General features: G+C 44.5%; 1 protein-coding gene across 1 annotated transcript in view; it reads left to right on the forward strand.

Annotated features, from left to right (window-relative positions):
• The window catches only part of LOC126481079 (atrial natriuretic peptide receptor 1-like), a 1,220,509-nt gene that overhangs the window by 528,803 nt on the left and 666,780 nt on the right, over positions 1–24,926 (forward strand). The window contains exon 4 of the mRNA XM_050104566.1: positions 14,297–14,634. Coding sequence (XP_049960523.1) covers positions 14,297–14,634 — 338 coding nt within the window. The remainder of the gene's footprint in view (positions 1–14,296; positions 14,635–24,926) is intronic.

The raw sequence follows: 24,926 nt of genomic DNA on the forward strand, positions 1-24,926 counted from the left end.
TGAATAACAACTCTGAATAAGAACAAAAAACATTACAGCACTCTCCGCCTTTGGTCTGTCAGTGCAGTGTGTCACATTTACTGCTGAAGGGGTGGCCTACTGGCAGGCGCAAGCGCCTGTAACTTCAACCCTCTATAGCATCGTTGGGTGGCAGATCTGGACACAGGTTTCTGTCATCAATTTGTTTCTCAAGACACCCTCTGCAACTCCTCAAAGTTTATCACTACATTTCTGAGACACCCAGTATTATTTCTAAAGCAAAAATCATTTAATCTCCCTAACACACATTTTCAATGAACTATCCTGTGCAAGTTTCATACATTTTGAAAATAAAATATGTTATGATCCAGTGAAAAAGCATTCTATTGTGTGAAGAGCCAACATATCATTACTGAAGTGCTACTACCTACCCATCAGGACTCTGTTGAATTGCTCTGACATTAGATTATGTAGCATGATAATGATGGAACAACCTACTACAATATGTCTATGGAAGCCAAAAGTTAGTGTTTTGCAGCAGATAGAAGAACAGAAACAAAGTAAGAAAAAATTAAAGGAGTCGCGAAAATATACTGGTATACAGCTCACATTTGTTTTAGAGATGGTACTCTCTTGCCTTCTATTGCCTGAAAGCCAGAGTACACTGCCATTCATGTAGAGACCTACAGGTACCATGGTATCGAAGCTACAGAGCTCTCCTGGAGATAAAACTCGACTTGCAATTACCAGAAAAATACTACTGGTACCGGAAGGAATCAATGATCGAACCCAGAACTTACTTTGAATGTGTTGTTAATAAAAATTCTCTATTTAAACTAGACTGAACTGCATGTGGCTGCATTAGTCTTTAATAAAACTTGCATCTGGCTGCGTATTTAACTGAACTGAACTTTATCTGACTGCATGAAAATATTGTTGGAAAATTAATACTCAAAATACACATCTGACTGCATGAAAGTTTAGTGGTAAAAATAAATGAAAGTCACCAACCTGCATCTGACTGCGTCTGTGGAATTAGCTCGTGCACTCCTTCGCATTTAGCCGAAAATAAAACATATATTCAACTCAGCCATAGTGCAATGGCATAAAATTGTCATTCTAGATAACTTTACTCATTTTGGCCCTGTTTGTTACTTAATAAAAATTCTGTCCTGATCTGAATAATTTGCCAAGCGTGCAATGGCATACAGATTATTTTATTCTGACAAATGAAATTATTAGCTTTACTCATGGGAACTTTACTTTAATCTACCTTTCGATTCAATGCAAGCACAGGATGCAAAGAACGACATAAGGTGTCAGATGAAACTCTAATATTCAACTCAGCCATAGTGCAATGGCATAAAATTGTCATTCTAGATAACTTTACTCATTTTGGCCCTGTTTGTTACTTAATAAAAATTCTGTCCTGATCTGAATAATTTGCCAACTGTGCAATGGCATATAGATTATTTTACTCTGATAAATGAAATTATTAGCTTTACTCGTGGGAACTTTACTTTAATGTACCTTTTGGTTCAATGCAAGCACAGGATGCAGAGAACGACATAAGGTGTCAGATGAAACTCTAATATTCAACTCAGCCGTAGTGCAATGGCATAAAATTGTCATTCTAGATAACTTTACTCAGTTTGGCCTTGTTTGTTACTTAATAAAAATTCTGTCCTGATCTGAATAATTTGCCAACTGTGCAATGGCATATAGATTACTTTACTCTGACAAATGAAATTATTAGCTTTACTCATGGGAACTTTACTTTAATGTACCTTTTGGTTCAATGCAAGCACAGGATGTAGAGAACGACATAAGGTGTCAGATGAAACTCTAATATTCAACTCAGCCGTAGTGCAATGGCATAAAATTGTCATTCTAGATAACTTTACTCAGTTTGGCCTTGTTTGTTACTTAATAAAAATTCTGTCCTGATCTGAATAATTTGCCAACTGTGCAATGGCATATAGATTATTTTACTCTGATAAATGAAATTATTAGCTTTACTCATGGGAACTTTACTTTAATGTACCTTTTGGTTCAATGTAAGCACAGGATGCGGAGAACGACATAAGGTGTGATATGAAACTCTAATTTTATCTAAAAAATATTTATTGTTCAAACTTTTAAGACACATGTGAAAAACTAAAAAAAACTTCTATGGCATGGATTTACGAGAAAGTTTTACAAAACGCTTATTGCATCAACAATGGGATTTCTATCTAGCTTTTAGACATTATTTAACCAAAGAAAACCTATTTTATTAATTATTCTTTCTAGTTCCCCCAGGTATGTGCCGAGTTTCGCTCAATGTATAGCTTATGATGTGCGTAGTGCCAATTCTTACTTTGATGCTGTCACGACCCGGCTGCCTCCTGCAGACATCTAGCTCTTACTCGAAACACGTCTGCTGTGTCTGCGCATCTCCTCACCACTGCTCAAACTTTTACCGCGGGCACCTAGCTCTGTTAGCTGTCAAAGATCTTACTGCTCGAAGATGTACTACTCGTCCAACCTTGCGGTTGGGAACTATCGACATTTTTCACTGGCTCTATCCTGATCGAATCTCAGCACATACCTTTCAACTTTGTATCTCTTCTGCCACACAATGATATGGACTCTGTTGTCTAGTCGCCATGGATGTTGGCTGCTGGTGTGGGACTCAGAGTTTCTATTATCAAAGAGCAGTTCACATTATTCGTCGGTGAGGACTGGACTGGCACCCACGCACCCACGAGAGGAAAAGAGGAAAACTTTAAAACAGGGCGGTAACATAGAACCGAAAGAACTTACCCTTGCTGGAAGCCAACATTTTACTGAACCATCACCAGGCGCCACGACATACGCAATGGACTGCAAACAGTAATATCTGAATTAAAAGGCGATTTCACATGTAAATTTCTGTCGGCCGGTTGACAGACGCCCGTGCCTCTGGTCTAACTGGCTGCCTAGGCCCGCAGCTACCTGCGGCAGCACTGCCAGCTATTTCCGTCGCCGCCGTCTGCGGACGTGAGATAAGGCCGTGGGTACTCCCAGCGGCCGCCAGGTCTGCGCGCCGCAGATACGAAGCGGGAATTTTAATTTTTCATTGCCCTTTTTACGACGGGGTTTCCGCTGGGCCAGGCGCTGACGTCCGCGTCGCACGCCGCTTCGCTGGTTCAGCTTCACACCCTCTGCCGCTGGCGAGCTCCCTAAAAATGCTTACGGCCCCTCCGTGTGGACAGAGGTATGTTCAATGCGTCTCCAGTTCCCCTCGCAGATAACGACCACCACCAGACATGTTGATCTTAAATCGAGACTGTTGTTAAATCTCTGTTCCAAGGACCTTTTTTTTTTTGCAGCTATGAGTTATTGTCATTAAGTTCGTAAACCTAAACGCATTATACACTGAAGAGCCAAAGAAACTGGTACACCTTCCTAATATCGTGTAGGGCCCTCGAGTGCACACAGAAGTGCCGCAAAACATCGCGTGGCATGGACTCGGCTAATGTCTGAAGTAGTGCTGGAGGGAACTGACACCATGAACCCTGCAGGGCTGTCCATAAATCCGTAAGAGTATGAGGGGATCTCTTCTGAAAAGCACACGGCAAGGCATACCATATATGCTCAATAATGTTCATGTCTGGAGAGTTTGGTGGCCAGCGGATGTGTTTAAAATCAGAAGGGTGTTTCTAGGGCAACTCTGTAGCGATTCTGGACGTGTGTGGTGTCGCATTGTCCTGCTGGAATTGCCCAAGTCTGTCGGAGTGCACAATTGACATGAATTTATGCAGCTAATCAGACAGGTGGTGATGCTGAAGAAATTAGATTAGGAAATGAGACACTTAAAGTAGTAAAGGAGTTTTGCTATTTGGAGAGCAAAATAACTGATGATGGGCGAAGTAGAGAGGATATAAAATGTAGATCGGCAATGGCAAGGAAAGCGTTTCTGAAGAAGAGAAATTTGTTAACATCGAGTATAGATTTAAGTGTCAGGAAGTCGTTTCTGAAAGTATTTGTATGGAGTGTAGCCATGTATGGAAGTGAAACATGGACGATAAATAGTTTGGACAAGAAGAGAATAGAAGCTTTCGAAATGTGGTGCTACAGAAGAATGCTGAAGATTAGGTGGGTAGATCATGTAGCTAATGAGGAGGTATTGAATAGAATTGGGGAGAAGAGGAGTTTGTGGCACAACTTGACTAGAAGAAGGGATCGATTGGTAGGACATGTCCTGAGGCATCAAGGGATCACAAATTCAGCATTGGAGGGCAGTGTGGAGGGTAAAAATCGTAGAGGGAGACCAAGAGATGAATACACTAAGCAGATTCAGAAGGATGTAGGTTGCAGTAGGTACTGGGAGATGAAAAAGCTTGCACAGGATAGATTAGCATGGAGAGCTGCATCAAACCAGTCTCAGGACTGAAGACCAGAACAACAAACAATCAGACAGGATGCCTAGGTACGTGTTAACAGTCAGAGTCTTATGTAGACGTATCAGGGGTCCCATATCACTCCAACTGCACATGTCCCACACCATTACAGAACCTCCATCAGATTGAGTAGTCCCCTGCTGACATGCAGGGTCCATGCTGATCCGCCAGATGATATTTGAAAGGAGACTCGTCCGACCAGGTAACATGTTTCCGGTCATCAGCAGTCCAATGTCGGTGTTGTCGGGCTCAGGCGAGGCGTAAAGCTTTGTGTCGTGCAGTCATTCGGCCTTCGGCTCCGAAAACCCATATCGATGATGTTTGGTTGTGTTGTTCGCAAGCTAACACTTGTTGATGAATTGCCGTGTGACTAGGGCCTCCCGTCGGGTGGACTGGTCGCCTGGTGCAACTCTTTTTAGTTGACGCCACTTCAGCGACTTGCGTGTCAATGGGGACGATATGATGATGAAGGCAACACAACAACCAGTCCCTGAGCGGAGAGAATCTCCGACGCAGACGGGAATCGAATCCGTACCCCTTTGCATGGCGTCCTGCCGCACTGAAGACTCAACTATCGAGACTGACATACTTGTTGATGTTCAGCACTAAAATCTGCAGCAGTTTGCGAAAGGGTTGCACTTCCGTCACTTTGAACGATTCTCTTCAGTCGTCGTTGGTCGATTTGATGTTTTGCCGAATTCGTGATACTCACGGTACACTCGTGAAATGATCGTACGGGAAAATCGCCACTTCATCGCTACCTCGGAGAAGCTTTATCCCATCGCTCGTGCGCCGGCTAAAACACCATGTTCAAACGCACTCAAATCATGGTAACCTGCCATTGTAGCGGCAGTAACCGATCTAACAACTGCACCGGTTACTTGTTGTCTTATATACGCATTGCCTACCGGATCACCGTATTCTGCCTGTTTACATACCTCTGTATTTGAATACGCATGACTGTGCGTGCACATGTAGCCTTAACATAGAGACAGAAGAGACGCGACAGGGGACTTTAATTCACACTGAAGCGCTTCAGTGTAAATTCCAGTTCCCTATCGCATCTCTTCTGTCTCTATGTTAAGGCTACATGTGCACGTACATTTACATTTACCCCGCAAGCCATCGTACGGTGCTTTTCAGAGGGTACGTTGTACCACTACTAGTTATTCCCGTTCCTGATCCACCTGCAAACAGAGCGAGGAAAAATCGACTGTCTGTATGTCTCCGTACGGCCCGTAATCTCTCTTGTCTTATGTTCGTGGCCCTTAAACGAAACATACGTTGGCCGCAGTAGAACTGCTATGCAGTCACCTTCAAATACCGGTTTCCTAAACTTTCTCAATAGCCTTCCTCGACGAACGTCGTCTTCCCTACAGGGTTTTCCATTCGAGTTCCAGAAGCATTTCCCTAATACTTGCGTGTTATGGAACCTACTGGCAACAAATCTAGCAGCCAGGTACTCAGTTGCTTCGAAATCTTCTCTTATTATTTTGGTGGAGATCCCATGCACTAGCGCAGTATTCGAGAATGCGGTCCACTAGTGTTCTATATGATGTCTCCTTGGCTCTCCCAATAAACCGAAGGCGACCATTCACCTCCTCTCCTACAATATTTATATAGTTGTTCCATTTTATATCGCCTTGCAACGTTACGCCTCGATATTTAATCGACCTGAATGTGTCAAGTAGCACACTACTAATGCTGTATTCGAACATTACAGCATTTTTCTTCCTACTCATCAGCATCAGCTTACATATATATATATAGCTAGCTGCCATTCATCACACCTGCCTCAGGAACTACTGTAGGGATTTTGATACTGTTTTCACTAATAGACAAACTGATGTATGATAAATATTTATGTATCAATTTATAAATATTTCGTGCTAACTGGATGAGCTATGATGATATTTGTCACTTAAGTTAAATGCTTAAATCGTTTAGTTATACGAAAAACGTCGTCCTGCTGTAAATACTTAGTGTTAGTCTTATGAAGCCAGGGCCTCGTTAGTATCTATAAAAACAGCAAGAGTGGGCTGTATTATATCACAACTTTTTCTTAGAATTTAGGAATCTCTAACAACAGTTAGTTTTTTTGGGTCTTTCTTACGTTGTCGGTTTTCAATGGACACTTTTATGCCAGTAGATACTTTTTAAGTAGATACTTTTTAAAAGAAACTTTTCAGTGTGGAAACAATATTGCAATTAACATCATTTCCTTACATGATCTGCCACAATCTCTTTACAATTGCTTAATTGCTCGGTAGGCTCCTTAATTATGCCCAGGAAGAAGGTTTGTTGCATCGGGTTCACACACTATTGGTCCGCCTCCGCAACGTCGTCATGCGACGAAAACTCGAATATATACAGTTGCTTCTTTATGGCACCAAATGATGAAAATACTTGGAGCTGTGTCAGGAACCTATGGTGGCTGCTCCCGCAGTCTATATTCGAAATACACTGAATTGTTTTCCCAGTTGTATGAGAGTCACCATAATTCTAAGGTAAACTCACACCTTTTGATAGCATCCCTCTCCTCTTAGTTTCGATATCGGGTCTCAGATTATGTCCTGTGATCGCGGTGGCCACTTGGGTGTTCCATCACATCGTCTGCATCGGTGTGGAAATGCTCGATCCTGGAAGTCATGTAACCTTGCGTGTGGTGGTGCAATCATCTTGTTGGACGATAGCAGTTTGCTTGAATGGGAAGAAGGTGACGGACAGAAAATTGCACAAACATGTCGAGATAATCGGTTCCTCTTACTGTTTATTCCATGAAGAAATACGGCCCACCTATACTTCTTTTGCCGCGCGGTGTGGCCGTGCGGTTTGAGGCGCCATGTCACGGACTGAGCGGCCCCTCCCGCCGGAGGTTCGAGTCCTCCCTCGGGCATGGGTGTGTGTGTGTTGTTTATAGCATAAGTTAGTTTAAGTTAGTTTAAGTAGTGTGTAAGTCTAGGGAGCGATGACCTCAGCAGTTTGGTCCCTTAGGAACTCACACACATTTGAAGATATACTGTTTTTCAACAGTGTACACCACACTTCAACTTTACGCAGTCCCTGACATGTTTCAGAAAACTACGGAGGTTTCCCGAACCCCAGACGTAAATGTAGTGCCGACTAATCTTCTCACATACGTGGACGGCTGCTTTGTCAAAGAAAACGAATATTTCTAGATAGTTCAGATTTTGCACGCGACCAGGTAGCAAATTCGTGGTGAAACAGAAAGTCGTTTCGCTTCAGTGCTTGCACTGTCTGAGCATTTAAAGCGTGCAGTTGAAGCAGTTTATGCAGCAACTTGTGAGCTGTTGAGCCAGAGATCTTTAGCTCAGAGAAGTGACTTTGATGGGCTCCTTTGAAAGTTTCTCTGACCTCCTCTACTATTTCATCAGATGTGCGTTCTCTGCCAGAATCCCATTGTCTGTATACATCGCCAGTGGCCAGTAACTTGTCATACCAAGCCTTAATCAACAGAAAAGCTAGTGGTTTCCGTTGAAATTCACGTCGTAAATTTCTTTGGACAGCAAAAGGTGATTTCGATTGCATATACCAAGTGATGGAGATCGGGCTCTATCTTCGGGTGTGGTCGTTTCTGGTAATTATTTCGTACGTGAATCGATACAAAAGAAATACTTTGGGAAAAAAAGGCAAAACTTTTTGATTTGCTCTATATGATCCTGCGAACCACAAGTACCTATATACCGTCATTCTGTTTCATTGCATTTTCAAATGAAGGAGGTTTCTTGTGGAGACCCTGTAGTCCACACTAGTGAATACTATTCACTGTTCGACCATTAACAGTGTAACGAATCAGTAGTGGGCCTTTCGTATCAGAAAACACTGCTGTCGTCAACCTTCCTGTAGAAGGACTTTTTTTGCCGTAGATGAAAATGGATACTTCTACACCACTCTCTGCCGCTTACTCTGGTTGGATGTGATGGACACACCTCTGACCAAAGCTTACTATGCGACTGACGTAATCCTTTCGTTCCTTTTCAAATCACCTTAAGCGATTTCGACAGTTCCAGACGTTCCTACTTGTGTTTGTCCGTCAGTTGGCGAAGTAACCAACGAGCACTAAGTTAGAGAATCGTGGCGATTGGAAATGCAGAAGTGTGAGAAATGTTCAACTCATGCGCTAGTCTTTCTTCTGTGGTGTTTTGGAGCTACACATTGTATACATAAACTTCATAGTCTGTAAGTCATTGTAGCCATTCGTAGAAAGAGATGTTGGGTACCAAATAAGTTCTGTTTATTACCAATCACTGTCCATCAAATGATGCGAACGCTACCAGCCGAGACACATTCGGGCGATGGAGATCAGAAACGGCACGAATAAAAGGTTGATTTTGACGTCTTGTGCGCATACGCAAAAAAAATAAACACCCACAGAAACGTACACACAGATATTCCTGTACATAGGCATAAAGTATGTTGTGGATTGGCAAGACAGCCAACCCAGTACGAGGAAGTCGAAAGGCACGCGTTTAAGCTCACGCAGGCTGGCGTGAGGTCTGGAACAGGACAAGGTATTGAGACTAGCAAAAAAGGTACGTAGCTTCTGGAACACTTAACTTTAATCCATAATTGGTGAACATCGCTCTTGACGGTACATGTTTTACAGCATCAATAGTGACTGGTAATGGCGCCTTGCTAGGTCGTAGCAAATGACGTAGCTGAAGGCTATGCTAACTATCGTCTTGGCAAATGAGAGCGTAATTTGTCAGTGAACCATTGCTAGCAAAGTCGGCTGTAAAACTGGGGCGAGTGCTAGGAAGTCTCTCTAGACCTGCCGTGTGGCGGCGCTCGGTCTGCAATCACTGATAGTGGCGACACGCGGGTCCGACGTATACTACCGGACCGCGGCCGATTTAAGGGCTACCACCTAGCAAGTGTGGTGTCTGGCGGTGACACCACAAAGTATATACATTGAAGCGCCAAAGAAAATGGTATAGGCATGCGTATTCAAATACAGAGATATGTAAACAGGCAGAATACTGCGCTGCTGGCGGCAACGCCTATATAAGACAACACTTGTTCCGCGCAGTTGCTGCTTCTGTACAGTGGCAGGTTACCAAGATTTAAATGGGTCTGAACGTTGCGTTACAGTGCGTGCACGAGCGATGAGACACAGCACCTCCGAGATAGCGATAAAGTGAGGAATTTCCCTTACGACGATTTCACAAGTGTACCGCGAATGTCACCAGTCCGGTAATCCTATCTCCGACATCGCTGCGGCCAGAAAAGGATCCTGTAAGAACGGGCAGAATGACGACTGAAGTGCCTTAATCAACGTGACAGACGCGCAACCCTTCTGCAAAATTGCTACAGATTTCAATGCTGGACCGTCAACAAGTGTCAGGTGCAAACCATTCAAAAAAACATCATCTATATGTTTTTCCGCAGCCGAAGGCCCACTCATGTATCCTTGATGATTGCTCGACAGAAAGCTTCGCGCCTCGCCTGGGTCCGTCAAAAAAATGGTTCAAATGGCTCTGAGCACTATGGGACTTAACATCTGAAGTCGTCAGTCCCCTAGAACTTAGAACTACATAAACCTAACTAACCTAAGGACATCACACTCATCCATGCTCGAGGTAGGATTCGAACCTGCGACCGTAGCGGCCGCGCGGTTCCAGACTGTAGCGCCTAGAACCGCTCGGCCACAAAGGCCGGCGGCCCTTTAACACCGACGTTGGAATGCTCATGACTGGAAACATGTTGCCTGGGCAGACGAGTCTCCTTTCAAATTGTATGGAGCGGATAGACGTGTACGGGTATGGAGAAACCTCATGAATCCGTGGACCCTGCATGTCAGCAGGGAACTGTTCAATCTGGTGGAGGCACTATAATGGTGTGGGGCGTGTGCAGTTGGAGTGATACGGGACCCCTGATTCGGCTAAATACGACGCTGACTGGAGACACGTACGTAAGCATCCCGTGTGTTCACCTGCATCCATTCATGTCCATTGTGCATTACGACAGACTTGGACAATTCCAGCAGGAAATGAGACACCCCACACGTCCAGAATTGCTACAGAATGGTTCCAGGAACACTCATCTGACTTTGAACATTGTAAGCTTATTTGTCCGTCGCTGACATAGAAGACTGCAAACTTTCTTTTCTTCCCGTCTGGGCAAGCTGTGCATTGAGTATAGTACATGTAAAGCTTACTGGGACAGGGTAAATGCTAGCTACAATGAAGTCGATAATTCGATTGAAATATTGCCATTTTAATTTGATATTCCCCACAACTGACAAAATTAAAAAAAAAAGTGAATCTCTTTGTCCACCCACACACTCCTGAGAATGGCACATTAACAATTTGCAATCAGGCGTCCCTATTACCGGCAGCTTGTAACGCCGGAAATGTATATCCTCCTATTTCCATCTATTGTACTATAATTTTTTTTCCTTGTTTTGTTACCTCAAGATATGACATTTCTGTCTCTTTATATATTGTAATTGTTTTACTGTTTGTATATAAGTATATATTTATGCATTTATGTTGGTTTCTTTTGTGAATATTATTTGTATTTATACGCTGGGTCTGGCCTAGGGAAAACTATGCTATCGAACGAATACATCGATAGCTCGTGTGGAGAACCAAAGTGTTGAGGATCTTTGGTAGTGTTAACTCTACCGCGTGGAGCGCGGGCAGAGCGGAGAGAGTGTGGCTGGGGTGGTGCAATGGAGCAGGTGTGTTGTGTGACGCTCCCGCGAGTTGCCGCGCTTTCGGGGTTTGGCAGCATGTAATTGCGCTCGACTTGCGGTGATAGTTTCTGACATGGTGTCGCGGACGGGAAGCATTAGCTGGCGCACATCAAGAGCCCGTTTCGTCTGGTGACCGAGTCGAGAAGAAGGCGCGCCAACATCCAGCTTCTGCAACAGCGGCGGCCGACAATGAGTGACTGTCGCCACCTCCTCGATCGACGGCTTCAAACCTTCAGTCAACCAACAAGGAAGACTGGAAGCACGTAAAGTTTTAGAACTGTATGACAGACCTCAGCTTTTCTAACTTTTAAAATTATTGCATCACAAAATTACAGCAACTTAGCATGAACGTTTGTTGCTCATTGTCCCAATTGCATTACCAAGCAGGGTCCCTTCCTTTTCCGGAATGAACCCGAGTGTCGTTGAAATTCAAACGCCAGCATCATTCGATTTCACTGCTTTAATTTCAAAGTTCAGTTAAGGTGTTCATAGCTGGCTACAATATTTAGATTACACAAGCACAAATTAAGAGTGCGAGTTTTGTTACCGTATTTTAGCTTACCTGTGACTGCCGCTCAGCTTGGTACGTACTAAATTTTAATATTGTTAATTGTTCAGAATCATTTAATTCAAGTTCAAAGTTAAATCTCTTATTTCTAAATTGCGTAGATTCAAGTAGCTTTTGAAATGATTGTTGAGGTAGTCCAAGACTAACCGTAGTTTACTGAATTTCGATGTGCTTCAGAAAGAAAGCTCACTATTAACTTCAGTCACTAAATTAACTTTCGATTTTCCGGTTTTATTAATTCTTTTGCTAAATTAAGTCAGTGTAGCGAAACTGATTACTTCTGACAAACTTTCAGTTTTCACACTACACGTGTCAACCTTCAGTTGCCACGCTTCTAGTGCTAATTATATGTGTAGTAACCTTTCTTTTTCAGTTACTAGAGTAATTGTCCTTAGGACTGGCGACCGTAATTTCCCTCAAATCTCAAATATCTAATTACCGCTAGTTAATTGTTAACGTAATGGCTGCACATTTACTTTCTTTATTAACTTTACCCCTTTTCAAAATTAATTTCCACCAGTTTCATTTGCATTTTTCCTTTCATTTAGATGTAACCCTTTCCTCCCTCTTTACCGACAAATTAACTTCGGTGACGATTGCTTTTCCCAAATTTCCATTAGGTACACGCGGTTTAATTTTTCACTGTCATTAAGGTCGATAAGTGAGGGGGAGGTTACAAGCTGCGTAGATAAACACTCGGCACCTCGCAAGGATAACTTCCAGATCAAGAATATTAGGTAATTCGTTGGAAGGGCTTAAGCGTTGGTGAAAATCTCACTTCTGAGCACACAAAGAGCTCTAACCGCAGAACTCTGCACGGAACACGTGTAGGTGCAGTGCTGCGATACAGACCGTATATCTCCCTTCGAAGACGGTGACCAAGACGCCGTCCCCAAGTCCGTATCGGTCGATCGCTGAAGGCGAAGTCCTCTGTCTCCACAAATTCTCCCGTCTGCCACGCGTACGAACTCGGCGGAAGAATACTCAGTTTCGGCCGATGTCCAACGCTCTATCATCGCCGAAATCCATCCAACGGCATTTCTGAGATCGACCCAACGATCGAGTAGGTCATAACGCCACTACGCAATCGAAATTCCCGTCTTCGCCGCGTGTTGCCCAGCACAGGTGGCTCCGGATGTCGGGCTTCCCCCAAAAGCGCCGTATTGTCCCGCGTTTCCGGTGACCGCTACGTGCCGCCCACGGCGGCCCGGCGAGCTATGGCCAGCTGCAGACTTTATATTCCACAATTCTCAACTTCCGACACTTTTCACCAACGCTTTAAGTTAGTGACTTAATCATGCAGACAAGCAGGAAATACTGCTAGAGAGTGCGTCATATTTATCATAATTCAAAAAAGTCATAATCTGATGCCCTTGCCAGTCCCTTTATTATTAATACTAACGTTGGTAAGCTAACGTGTAAGTGCCCATGTCCTGGCACCTTACAACACATCCGCTGGCCATCAAACTCCCGAAACATGAAATTTATTGATCATATCAAGGAATCCTTGCAGTGTGTTCAGAAGAGAGCTCCATCCCCTCGTACTCTAACGGGTTCATGGACAGCCCTGCAGTATTCATGGTGTCAATTACCTCGTGCACTACTTCAGACATTAGTCGAGTGCATGGCCGACCAGTGTGGCCGAGCGGTTCTAGGCGCTTCAGTCTGGAACCGCGCGACCACTGGCCGGCCGGGTTGGCCGAGCGGTTCTAGGCGCTACAGTCTGGAACCGCGCGACCGCTCCGGTCGCAGGTTCGAATCCTGCCTCGGGCATGGATGTGTGTGATGTCCTTAGGTTAGTTAGATTTAAGTAGTTCTAACTCTAGGTACTGATGACCTCAGATGTTGTCCCATAGTGCTCAGAGCCATTTCGCGGGACCACTACGGTCGCATGTTCGAATCCTGCCTCGGGCATGGATGTGTGTGGTGTCCTTAGGTTCTAGGCGCTTCAGTCTGGAACCGCGCGACCACTACGGTCACAGGTTCGAATCCTGCCTCGGGCATGGATGTGTGTGATGTCCTTGGGTTAGTTAGGTTTAAGTAGTTCTAAGTTGTAGGGGACTGATGATGGTTCAAATGGATCTGAGCACTATGGGACTCAACTTCTGAGGTCATTAGTCCCATAGAACTTAGAACTAGTTAAACCTCACTAACCTAAGGACATCACACACATCCATGCCCCAGGCAGGATTCGAACCTGCTACCGTAGCGGTCGCGCGGTTCCAGACTGCAGTGCCTAGAACCCCACGGCCACTTCGGCCGGGTGGGGACTGATGACCTCAGATGTTAAGTCCCATAGTGCTCTGAGCCATCTGAGCCATTCGAGTCCATGCCACGTCGTGTTTTGCGTCACTTCTGCGTGGTCGCGGTTGCCCTACGTGATATTAGGAAGGTGTAGCAGTTTCTTTGGCTCTCCAGAGTACGGAATAAAATTTGTCCCAAATTGACCCCTTTGTGCTGTCTCCCGGTTCCTAAGACATTCTCCCCTTCCACCTTGTCTGAATGGGTCAGTACAACATTTTGCGTCCTGCTTGTTAAGTGTTCAGAAATCAGTCTGTGGCTGCAGTGGGAGCAGAGGTGACGGCCGGCGGGCGCCGTGTGTTGCAGCATGGACAGCGGTGACGACCCGGTGCAGCCGTGGTACGTGGAAGGCGACCCCCCGGAGCGCAACGAGCGCGCGCGCCGCGCCTACGAGGCTCTGCTGACTGTGACGGCGGCGACGCCGCGCAGCGACTCCTACCGGAGCTTCTCGCAGCAGGTGAAGGACATCGCGCGCACCGAGCAGAACTACACGTTCGCCGGCAAGTCCATCTCCACGTTCGTCACCGCCTTCTACGATGCCGTCCTGCTGTACGCCATCGCGCTCAACGAGACCCTCTACCACGGCAGCGACGAGATGGATGGCCGTAACATAACCAGGAGGATGTGGAACCGCACCTTTACAGGTACCTTAACAACAGTAGTGTATTTTATTAACTGTAATTAACCGCCGGAAGATCAGTTTGGATTCCGTAGAAATATTGGAATACGTGAGGCAATACTGACGTTACGACTTATCTTTATCTTAGAAGAAAGATTAAGGAAAGGCAAACCTACGTTTCTAGCATTTGTAGACTTAGAGAAAGCTTTTGACAATGTTGACTGGAATACTCTCTTTCAAATTCTAAAGGTGGCAGGGGTAAAATACAGGGAACGAAAGGCTGTTTACAATTTGTACAATAACCAGATGGCAGTTATAAAAGTCGAGGGACGTGAAAGGGAAGCAGCGGTTGGGAAGGGAGTGAGACAGGGTTGTAGCCTCTCCCCGATGTTAATCAATCTGTATATTGAGCAAGCAGTAAAGAAAACAAAATAAAAATTCCGAGTTGGTATTAAAATCCATGGAGAAGAAAAAAAAAAACTTTGAGGTTCACCGATGACATTGCAATTCTGTCAGAGACAAAAAAATGGTTCAAATGGCTCTGAGCACTACGGGACTTAACATCTTAGGTCATCAGTCCCCTAGAACTTAGAACTACTCAAACCTAACTAACCTAAGGACAGCACACACATCCATGCCCGAGTCAGGATTCGAACCTGCGACCGTAGTAGTCCCGCGGTTCCGGACTGCAGCGCCTAGAACCGCATGACCACCGCGGCCGGCTCAGAGACAACAAAGGACTTGGAAGAGCAGTTGAACGGAATGGACAGTGTCTTGAAAGGAGGCTACAAGATCAACGTCAACAAAAGCAAACCGAGGATAATGTAATGTATTCGAATTAAGTCGGGTGATGTTGAGGGAATTAGATTAGGAAATGAGACACTTAAAGTAGTAAAGGATTTTTGCTATTTGGGGAGCAAAATAACTGATGATGGTCGAAGTAGAGAGGATATAAATGTAGACTGGCAATGGCAAGGAAAGCGTTTCTGAATAAGAGAAATTTGTTAACATCGAGTAAGGATTTAAGTGTCAGGAAGTCGTTTCTGTAAGTATTTTTATGGAGTGTAGCCACGTATGGAAGTGAAACATGGACGATAAATAGTTTGGTCAAGAAGAGAATAGAAGCTTTCGAAATGTGGTGCTACAGAAGAATGCTGAAGATTAGATGGGTGAATCACATAACTAATGAGGATGTTTTGAATAGAATTGAGCAGAAGAGGAGTTTGTGGCACAACTTGACAAGAAGAAGGGATCGGTTGGTAGGGCATGGTCTGAGGCATCAAGGGATCACAAATTTAGCATTGGAGGGCAGTGTGAGGGTAAAAATCATAGAGGGAGACCAAGAGATAAATAAACTAAGCAGATTCAGAAGGACGTAGGTTGCGGTAACTACTGGCAGATGAAGAGGCTTGCACAGGATAGAGTAGCATGGAGAGCTGCATCAAACCAGTCTCAGAACTGAAGACCACAACAACAACAACAACAACAACAACAATTAACCGCCGCACGGGGTAGCGTCTTGTCACGGTCCGCGCGGCTGCCTCCGTCGGAGGTTCGACTCCTCCCTCGGGCATCGGTGTGTGTGTTGTCCATAGCGTAAGTTAGTTTAAGTTAGATTAGCTTAGGGACCGATGAGCTACGCTTTGGTCCCATAAGATGTTATCACAAATTTACAAATTTTATTGCCGGCCGCGGTGGTCTAGCGGTTCAGGCGCTCAGTCCGGAACCGCAGGATCGCTACGGTCGCAGGTTCGAATCCTGCCTCGGGCATGGATGTGTGTGTTGTCCTTAGGTTATTTAGGTTTAAGTAGTTCTAAGTTCTAGGGGACTGATGACCACAGATGTTAAGTCTCATAGTGCTCAGAGCCATTTGAACCAATTTTTTTACAAATTTTATTAATTTTAGCGAATTACATTGACCTCGAGATTACCTTACACTTGTTGTGTTATGTTATTTTAACCGAGGACCTAGAAACGACGGAGAGTCTCCGTCCCCGCCTCAGCCGCAGTGGTCCATAAACCCACTACGACTACCGCAGTCCACTTCAACCCTCCGCCGCCCCACACAGAACCCAGGGTTATTGTGCGGTTCGGCCCCCGGTGGACCCCCCCCCCCCCCCCCCCGGACGAGTGCACCTCCTATGTTTGCATGGTAGAGATCTCGCGTCCGTCGTAATTTAATGTATTATTATTATTTTGATTGTTGCCGACTTACGTGGTGGGCCTTAATAAAAATGATATTTCACTCAATTTTGTTTTACGATTAGATGCTTTTCTGAAGTTCTCCTTTTTAACAATATTAATCTCGAATTATTTGTTACGTTAATGAACGTTAGACTCACTGAATCTTAAAACATGAGCATATAAGCTGAACAATGTAATAAACTTTTCATATTAATTTCCTCGGCTAGTCAGCTCACTTTAAAGCAAAAGATCTTTAGTTATTAATTACAATTGCGGCCCAGACACGCGCGAGAATATTTTTTCTTTCCTCCGTTAACCATTGCATTATAGTCGGAGTCCTGACTCTAACTCTCGGCTGTGGTACTGAAAATAAGAATCTTAAAGCTACGTATTTTCTGCAACGTCGGGCACCTGTGGAGTAGAATGAATATTATGTTAATAGCGGGCGAGTTTTTCGCTTCCGCTGAATTTTTATAAGTTAATATCGCCACGTAATGGCGTCGTTGGCTGCATCGGACGCTGCGATTGTTGAACTGTAAATACTTGAATGCAGGTTAATTCAAGGAAGGCGGACATGCAATCGGGATTACCTCTTACAAATTAAAAGTGCACAATAATATTAAATCAATATATTATCTGCTTAATTCATACAAATATGCTTAAATTTTCCAGCACTCGCAAGATGTCCGTCTACATGCAACCAAGACAAGAGAAGAAGTGAAGACGACTAAAAAATTAACAAAAGAGCGTATCTTGTCGTCTCTTTAGATTATTTTGTTATATTTCTTTGCCCTCGAAACTTACACGGAGAAATCATTATAATGTAGAGAAAAATGTATGTTCGCCTGAGCGGCTAGTGTCCACTTATTATTCAAATTTTAAATGACTCTTCTTTATAAATACCGTTTTCTAAGTCTTTTCGTAATATAGCACTGGGGAAGCTATATAGAGTAATGGCGGTGTACACCTAAGTGGAGAACTTGTTTGCACAGCAATCGCCGATATAGTGTAGCTGAGGCGGAATAAGGGGAACCAGCCCGCATTCGCCGAGGCAGATGGAAAACCGCCTAAAAACCATCCACAGGCTGGCCGGCTCACCGGACCTCGACACAAGTCCGCCGAGCGGATTCGTGCCGGGGACCAGGCGTTAGACCGCACGGCAAACCGGGCGGGCTTACCCTACACTTACTACAATTTCTCTGTCGTCTGCATCGTCGACTTCCCGGTACTGTCTGATAAAATTCTCTCGAGCTTCCTGCCGCGGCAAGTGCTTTAAATTTTGCGACCTTAGTCAGATGGACTGCGTCTACATGTACATCTACATTTACACTCCGCAAGCCACCCAACGGTGTGTGGCGGAGGGCACTTTATGTGCCACTGTCATTACCTCCCTTTCTTGTTCCAGTCGCGTGTGGTTCGTGGGAAGAACGACTGCCGCAAAGCCTCCGTACATGCTCGAATCTCTGTAATTTTACATTCGTGATCTCCTCGGGAGGTAAATGTAGGGGGAAGCAATATATTCGATACCTCATCCAGAAACGCACCCTCTCGAAACCTGGACAGCAAGCTACACCGCGATGCAGAGCGCCTCTCTTGCAGAGTCTGCCTCTTGAGTCTGCTAAACATCTCCGTAACGCTATCACGCTTACCAAATAACCCTGTGCCGGATCGCGCCGCTCTTCTTTGGATCTTCTCCTCTGTCAAGCCGACCTTGTACGGATCCCACACCGATGAGCAATACTCAAGTATGGGTCGAACGAGTGTTTTGTAAGTCACCTCCTTTGTTGATGGACTACATTTTCTAAGCACTCTCCCAATGAATCCCAACCTGCCACCCGCCAGTGGACACTTGAAGTCTTTCCGTACGCATACTCCCAGATATTTTACAGAAGTAACTGCTACCGGTGTTTGTTCCGCTATCATATAATCATACAATAGAGGATCCTTCTTTCTATGTATTCGCAATACATTACCTTTGTCTATGTTAAGGGTCAGTTGCCACTCCCTGCACCAAGTGCCTATCCGCTGCAGATCTTCCTGCATTTCGCTACAATTTTCTAATGCTGCAACTTCTCTGTATACTACAGCATCATCCGCGAAAAGCCGCATGGAACTTCCGACACTATCTACTAGGTCATTTATATATATCGTGAAAAGCAATGGTCCCATAACATTCCCCTGTGGCACGCCAGATGTTACTTTAACGTCTGTAGACCTCTCTCCATTGAGAACAACCTGCTGTGTTCTGTTTGCTAAAAACTCTTCAATCCAGCCACACAGCTGGTCTGATATTCCGTAGGGTCTTACTTTGTATATCAGGCGACAGTGCGGAACTGTATCGAACGCCTTCCGGAAGTCAAGGAAAATGGCATCTACCTGGGAGCCTGTATCTAATATTTTCTGGTTCTCATGAACAAATAAAGCGAGTTGTGTCTCACACAATCGCTGTTTCCGGAATCCATGTTGATTCCTACAGAGTAGATTGTGGGTTTCCAGAAATGACATGATACGCGAGCAAAAAACATGTTCTAAAATTCTACAACAGATCGATGTCAGAGATATAGGTCTATAGTTTTGCGCATCTGCTCGACGACCCTTCTTGAAGACTGGGACTACCTGTGCTCTTTTCCAATCATTCTGAACCCTCCGTTCCTCTAGAGACTTGCGGTACACAGCTGTTAGAAGGGGGGCAAGTTCTTTTGCGTACTCTGTGTAGAATCGAATTGGTATCCCGTCAGGTCCAGTGGACTTTCCTCTGTTGAGTGATTTCAGTTGCTTTTCTATTCCTTGGACACTTATTTCGATGTCAGCCATTTTTTCGTTCGTGCGAGGATTTAGAGAAGGAACTGCAGTGCGGTCTTCCTCTGTGAAACAGCTCTGGAAAAAGGTGTTTAGTATTTCAACTTTACGCGTGTCATCCTCTGTTTCAATGCCACTATCATCCCGAGTGACTGGATATGCTGTTTCGATCTACTTACTGATTTAACGTAAGACCAGAACTTCCTAGGATTTTCTGTCAAGTCGGTACATAAAATTTTAGTTTATAATTCACTGAACGCTCTACGCATAGCCCTCCTTACGCCAACTTTGACATCGTTTAGCTTCTGTCTGTCTGAGAGGTCTTGGCGTCGCGGTGAGGAGCCCATTATCTCCAGTTATAGCCATCCTGTTTATGAAACACGAGCGTCACTCCAAAAGGAATGCACACTATTTTTGGAAAAATACAGTTTTCACTCTGCATGTGTGAAAGTTTTACAGTGTGTAGATACATCCTTCCCGCTTGTTTTCAAACTTAGTTCAACCTGTTCCCGTGAGTGGCACCGTTACAGCATGTCTTCAAGACGGCTGCTACACTTGACGTTCGTCAGAAGCAACGTGCTGTCATAGAATTCCTGTGCTGTGAAAACGAGACAGTGGGAAACATCCACAAGAGGTTGAAAAAGGTGTATGGAGAGGCTGCTGTCGACCGCAGTACAGTTAGTCGGTGGGCAAGCAGGTTACCGGATGAAAGCGGGCACGGCAATATTGAGGATTGTCCTCGCAGCGGCAGGTCTCGTCCTGCACACACTCCAGACAATGTGCAGAGAGTTAACGAATTAGTGACTGCTGACAGACGCATCACAGTGAGCGAATTGTCACGCTACGTTGGGATAGGGGAAGGAAGTGTTTGCAGAATACTGAAAGTGTTGACGTTCAAAAAGGTTTGTGCCAAGTGTGTTCTCAGGATATTGACAGTGGCTCACGAAGAAACAAGAAAAACGGTATGCAGTGAACTTTTGGAACAGTACGAGAATGGTGGAGATGAATTTCTTGGAAGAGTTGTGACAGGTCATGAAACATAGCTCCATCATTTCACACCAGAGACAATCAGAGGCAATCAATTGAGTGGCATCGTGCAAATTCACCCAAGAAAAGAAAATTCAAAACCACACCTTCTGCTGCAAAAGTTATGGCTACGGTGTTTTTCGATTCCCAAGGACCCTTGCTTGTGGACGTCATGCCAAGTGCAACCACAATAAACTCTCATGCATATGTGACGACACTGAAGAAACTTCAAGCTCGACTGAGTCGTGTTCGACCACATCGGCAAAAGCAGGATGTTTTGCTGTTGCACGACAATGCATTGCCATACGTCAGTCAAAAAAGCATGGAAGCGATCACAAAACTCGGATGGACAACACTGAAACACCCGCCTTACAGTCCTGACCTGGCTCCATGTGACTATCATCTCTTTGGGAAACTGAAAGACTCTCTTCGTGGAACAAGATTTGAAGATGATGATCCTTTGTGCACGCTGCCAAACAGTGGCTGCAACAGGTTGGTCCAGAATTTTACCGTGCGGGTATACAGGCGCTGGTTCAAAGATGGCGTAAGGCATTTGAGAGGGATGGAAATTATGTGGAGAAATGAAAATATTGTTCCTAAAAGATATATCTATACACCGTAAAACTTTCAAACATGTAGAATAAAAGATGGATTTAAAAAAAAAATAGTGTGCATTTCTTTTGGGGTGACCCTCACACTTAGACGACATCGCCCTGGACACGGCTTTGCAAGGCCTACTTGCTTTTGTTGTTACCTTCCTTGTCTGGCCTCATGGACGAAGAATGCTGGGAGAATTCTTGAACCACAACAGCATCCACGACCACATCAAATTCACGATGGAGGTAGAGACAGACGGTACCTTGCCCTTACTTGATGCCATCGCCTGCCGTAAAACAAATGTGTGTCTCAGTACAGTGTTTACCGGAAACTCACCTACACAGTCCTATATCTGCACGTTAACAGCTATCACCATCCATCGCAGACAGTTCTGTTCTGAAGACTCTGGTGCATCCATCGCAAACCGTCTCACACACTGCAAACCTGCAGAAGGAACTGAGCAACTTACGGAAAGTATTCAAGGAAAAAAACTACAACAACCGCTAGACTGCCAAGCCATCTTCCCGAGGACACGGAAGCAGAAGAGCCCAGACGTTCTGTGACTTAGTAAAAGGAAAGACTAGCTGGCTCTTAAACATGTGTAAAATCTATTCGGTCTTCAGGGCTCCAACAACAACTCGGCAACTCACGAGGCGTGTGAAAGACAATTTGGTTCTCAAACGCCAGAAGTATATAAAATTCCGTGCGGGTGTGGACAGTTTATGTTGCACACACTGAGCGTACTATTGAACGGTGGTGTGTAGAACACGAGAGATGCTTTCGTCTTCGGTACCCTCAGAAATCAGTGGTAGCAGAGAGTGCTCCAGAAAACGGACATTGTTTTGAATTCGAAGAGATCTGTTATTACATGGACTAATATTCAAATGGTTCAAATCGCTCTAAGCACTATGGGACTTAACATCTGAGGTCATCAGTACCTAGAGTTAGAACTACTTTAACCTAACTAACCTAAGGACATCACACACATCCATACCCGAGACAGGATTCGAATCTGCGACCGTAGCAGCTGCGCGGTTCCGGACTGGAGCGCCTAGAACCGCTTGGGCACAACTGCCCGCTACATGGACTAATAGTTTCTGGAATAGCGTGATAAAAGAAGCAATCGAAATAAAAATTTCTAGCAACAACCTTAATAATAACTGTGGCCTGCAATTAAGTAGGACTTGGGACCCAGATATCGGAAGGTTGAAACGGGCGCGCAATGAAAACATTACCTTGTACTGCGCTGGAGCGAGCTCCAGTGACGTCACAGAAGACAGCATGGATGTTTGATAACGGCAACAGATACCAAAAGACAGTCACCTCTTGACAATGGCGGAGGAGAAGTCGGCTGAAAGCTCGTGAATTTTAAATCACTTCACGTGTCTGGAAGCTCGTGAGAAATTTGTGAGTACATATCACTGCAAAACCATGCCACCGTCTATTTTCCTGCCATGATCGCTAGAACTAACATAACACTTCCAGTGCCGGTCACGTAAGTAATACTACCCACCGTACGTGAGCCCATTGTATCCGCCTGCTTCATTCAGTGCCGCACATTGTCACTAGTATTTCACTCTCTGGTACAAACTGAAGAAACAATGCGAAATTACGTATATTTCTTGATTTCAAATAAAAGTTATTAATTGCTTTTAAAATGAATGTTGATTACATTGTTCTTGTGGTAAACCTCTCATCGTCATACGGCGAGAAAATGATTTCCTTTCTCAATGCAAAAAATTTAAGTAGCATTTAGTTTAAACTTTACGAGTAAAATGAATGAGTACAAAACGAAATCAAGGTCTACAACAGCACACTCTCTGCCTTCTTAGGTCAGGAATAAAAGATGAGAGTGCCACTACAGATTTGTGTATACTATGAAAAGGAAGACTATATTACGAGAACGATTTAATATTTCAAACAGTTCTTTTTTGTGTGGTATAGCTGGAAACATGGTTCCATACAAACCGTACATTGCATACACCAGACTCAAACGACGTATTTCTCAATTGTGCTCCAGTGACTCGCAATTGAAGAGCGCTCGATAACATTCTTATGCAAAATGACTGCTATAAATTTTCGGTTGTTGTTGTAGGTGATTTTTCTCTTACCTGAGTTAGATAAATCGTAAGTAGGATCTTCATCCGTGGCATCAGCATCAAAACAATCGCTAGGGTCATCTTAAGATTCTTCGAGAATGAGAAAGATCTCTGCGTCTCTGAGAGGACTGTAGCCAGACATGATGCTTCGAGTACACAATGCCCTAACAGCGGCGCCTCATGCTCAAGTCACTAAGTTTGATTATTTAAGTTGTCAGAATGCAGCGTCTTAAACCACCCTGACCAATATTTGTACCAGAAGAATTTACGTGAGTTCTCGTATGTGCTGGGTCACTAACATTATTGGCGAAAGCTAACACTTGAGTGATGAACGCTGCCCGTAATGTTACGAGTGTAGCAATCTTCACTAAGATGTTGGCATTGTTTTCAACAATGGAAAGAATGTAATGTTATTGACACGCCATCATGAGTGTTAAGAGAGAGAATTTTTTTTCTACAGATGTACCTAAACAGTTAATTAAAAAAGAATAAGAACCTCGCTACCCTCAGTTTGCCTTGTGTTTGTTGTCTGCGAGATCGCCTAGAAATTAATATCCCCAGATGCCAACAGTGTCGCGAATACAAACCATAAGCTAAGAAGTCTTAGAAGTTTCCTGAGTGCGCAGGGAAAATGTCCGTATCCTAGCGTGACTACATCAGTGTTACAAAACGGCGTGAGTTACGTTACAAGCGGCGTATCGTCACTGAATTTCTTACTGCGGGGAAAGAAAGTATGGGGAATATTGACAGATTTTTGTGTGAAACCTATGGAGAATATTTAAAAAAAATGGTTCAAATGGCTCTGAGCACTATGGGACTTAACTTCAGAAGTCATCAGTCTCCTAGAACTTAGAACTACTTAAACCTAACTAACCTAAGGACATCACACACATCCATGCCCGAGGCAGGATTCGAACCTGTGACCGTAGCGGTCGCGCGGTTCCAGACTGAAGCGCCTAGAACCGCACGGCCACTCCGGCCGGCGGAAAATATTCAGTCGGTAGCTGGGTGCAGAGGGTGAGTTAATCAAAAGGCGTTTCGGCGGAGTTCCAAACATTCGCAGCGAGTGTGGTGGCTGCCCACGGCTGCCACACCAGACCTGCTGCAGCGTGCTGATGCACTCGTTTGCAAAGATCGACACACTGCGACTGGGCAGCTGACGCTGCTACTGGCAAGCAGCAAGAGAAGTGAGGATCCTATTATCGGAGCTCTTGGATACTCAAAAGTGTGTACGAGATTTATTCCGCTCTGTGTTGCGGCGGAAAACATATCTCACAGAAACAATTATTCTACGTCGTTGCAACGTTTTGTGTCATTCTCACGGTCCTCAGGAAAAAAATCAAAGCAACTTCTTCCCCTGCTGAGATCATGATGACTCTGTGTTGGGCCCATGATTCTCCTCGAAGTGATGCCAAGTGGCTGTACCGTAAGTTTGGAGGCATACGTGAACACTTTAACCACAATGAAGCAGCGTTTTCGGCAACTTCGGTGTCGTAACAACCCATGAGATGTTTTGATTAAAGACGTTAACGCTCAGCAGTACGTAAGCTCGAGGATATCTGAACACATTACCAAACATGGTAGGACAATGCTACACTATCCACCCTAAAGC

The sequence above is a fragment of the Schistocerca serialis genome, chromosome 5 (genome assembly GCF_023864345.2).
Source record: "Schistocerca serialis cubense isolate TAMUIC-IGC-003099 chromosome 5, iqSchSeri2.2, whole genome shotgun sequence".
In the NCBI taxonomy this organism is placed as follows: Eukaryota; Metazoa; Arthropoda; class Insecta; order Orthoptera; family Acrididae; genus Schistocerca; species Schistocerca serialis.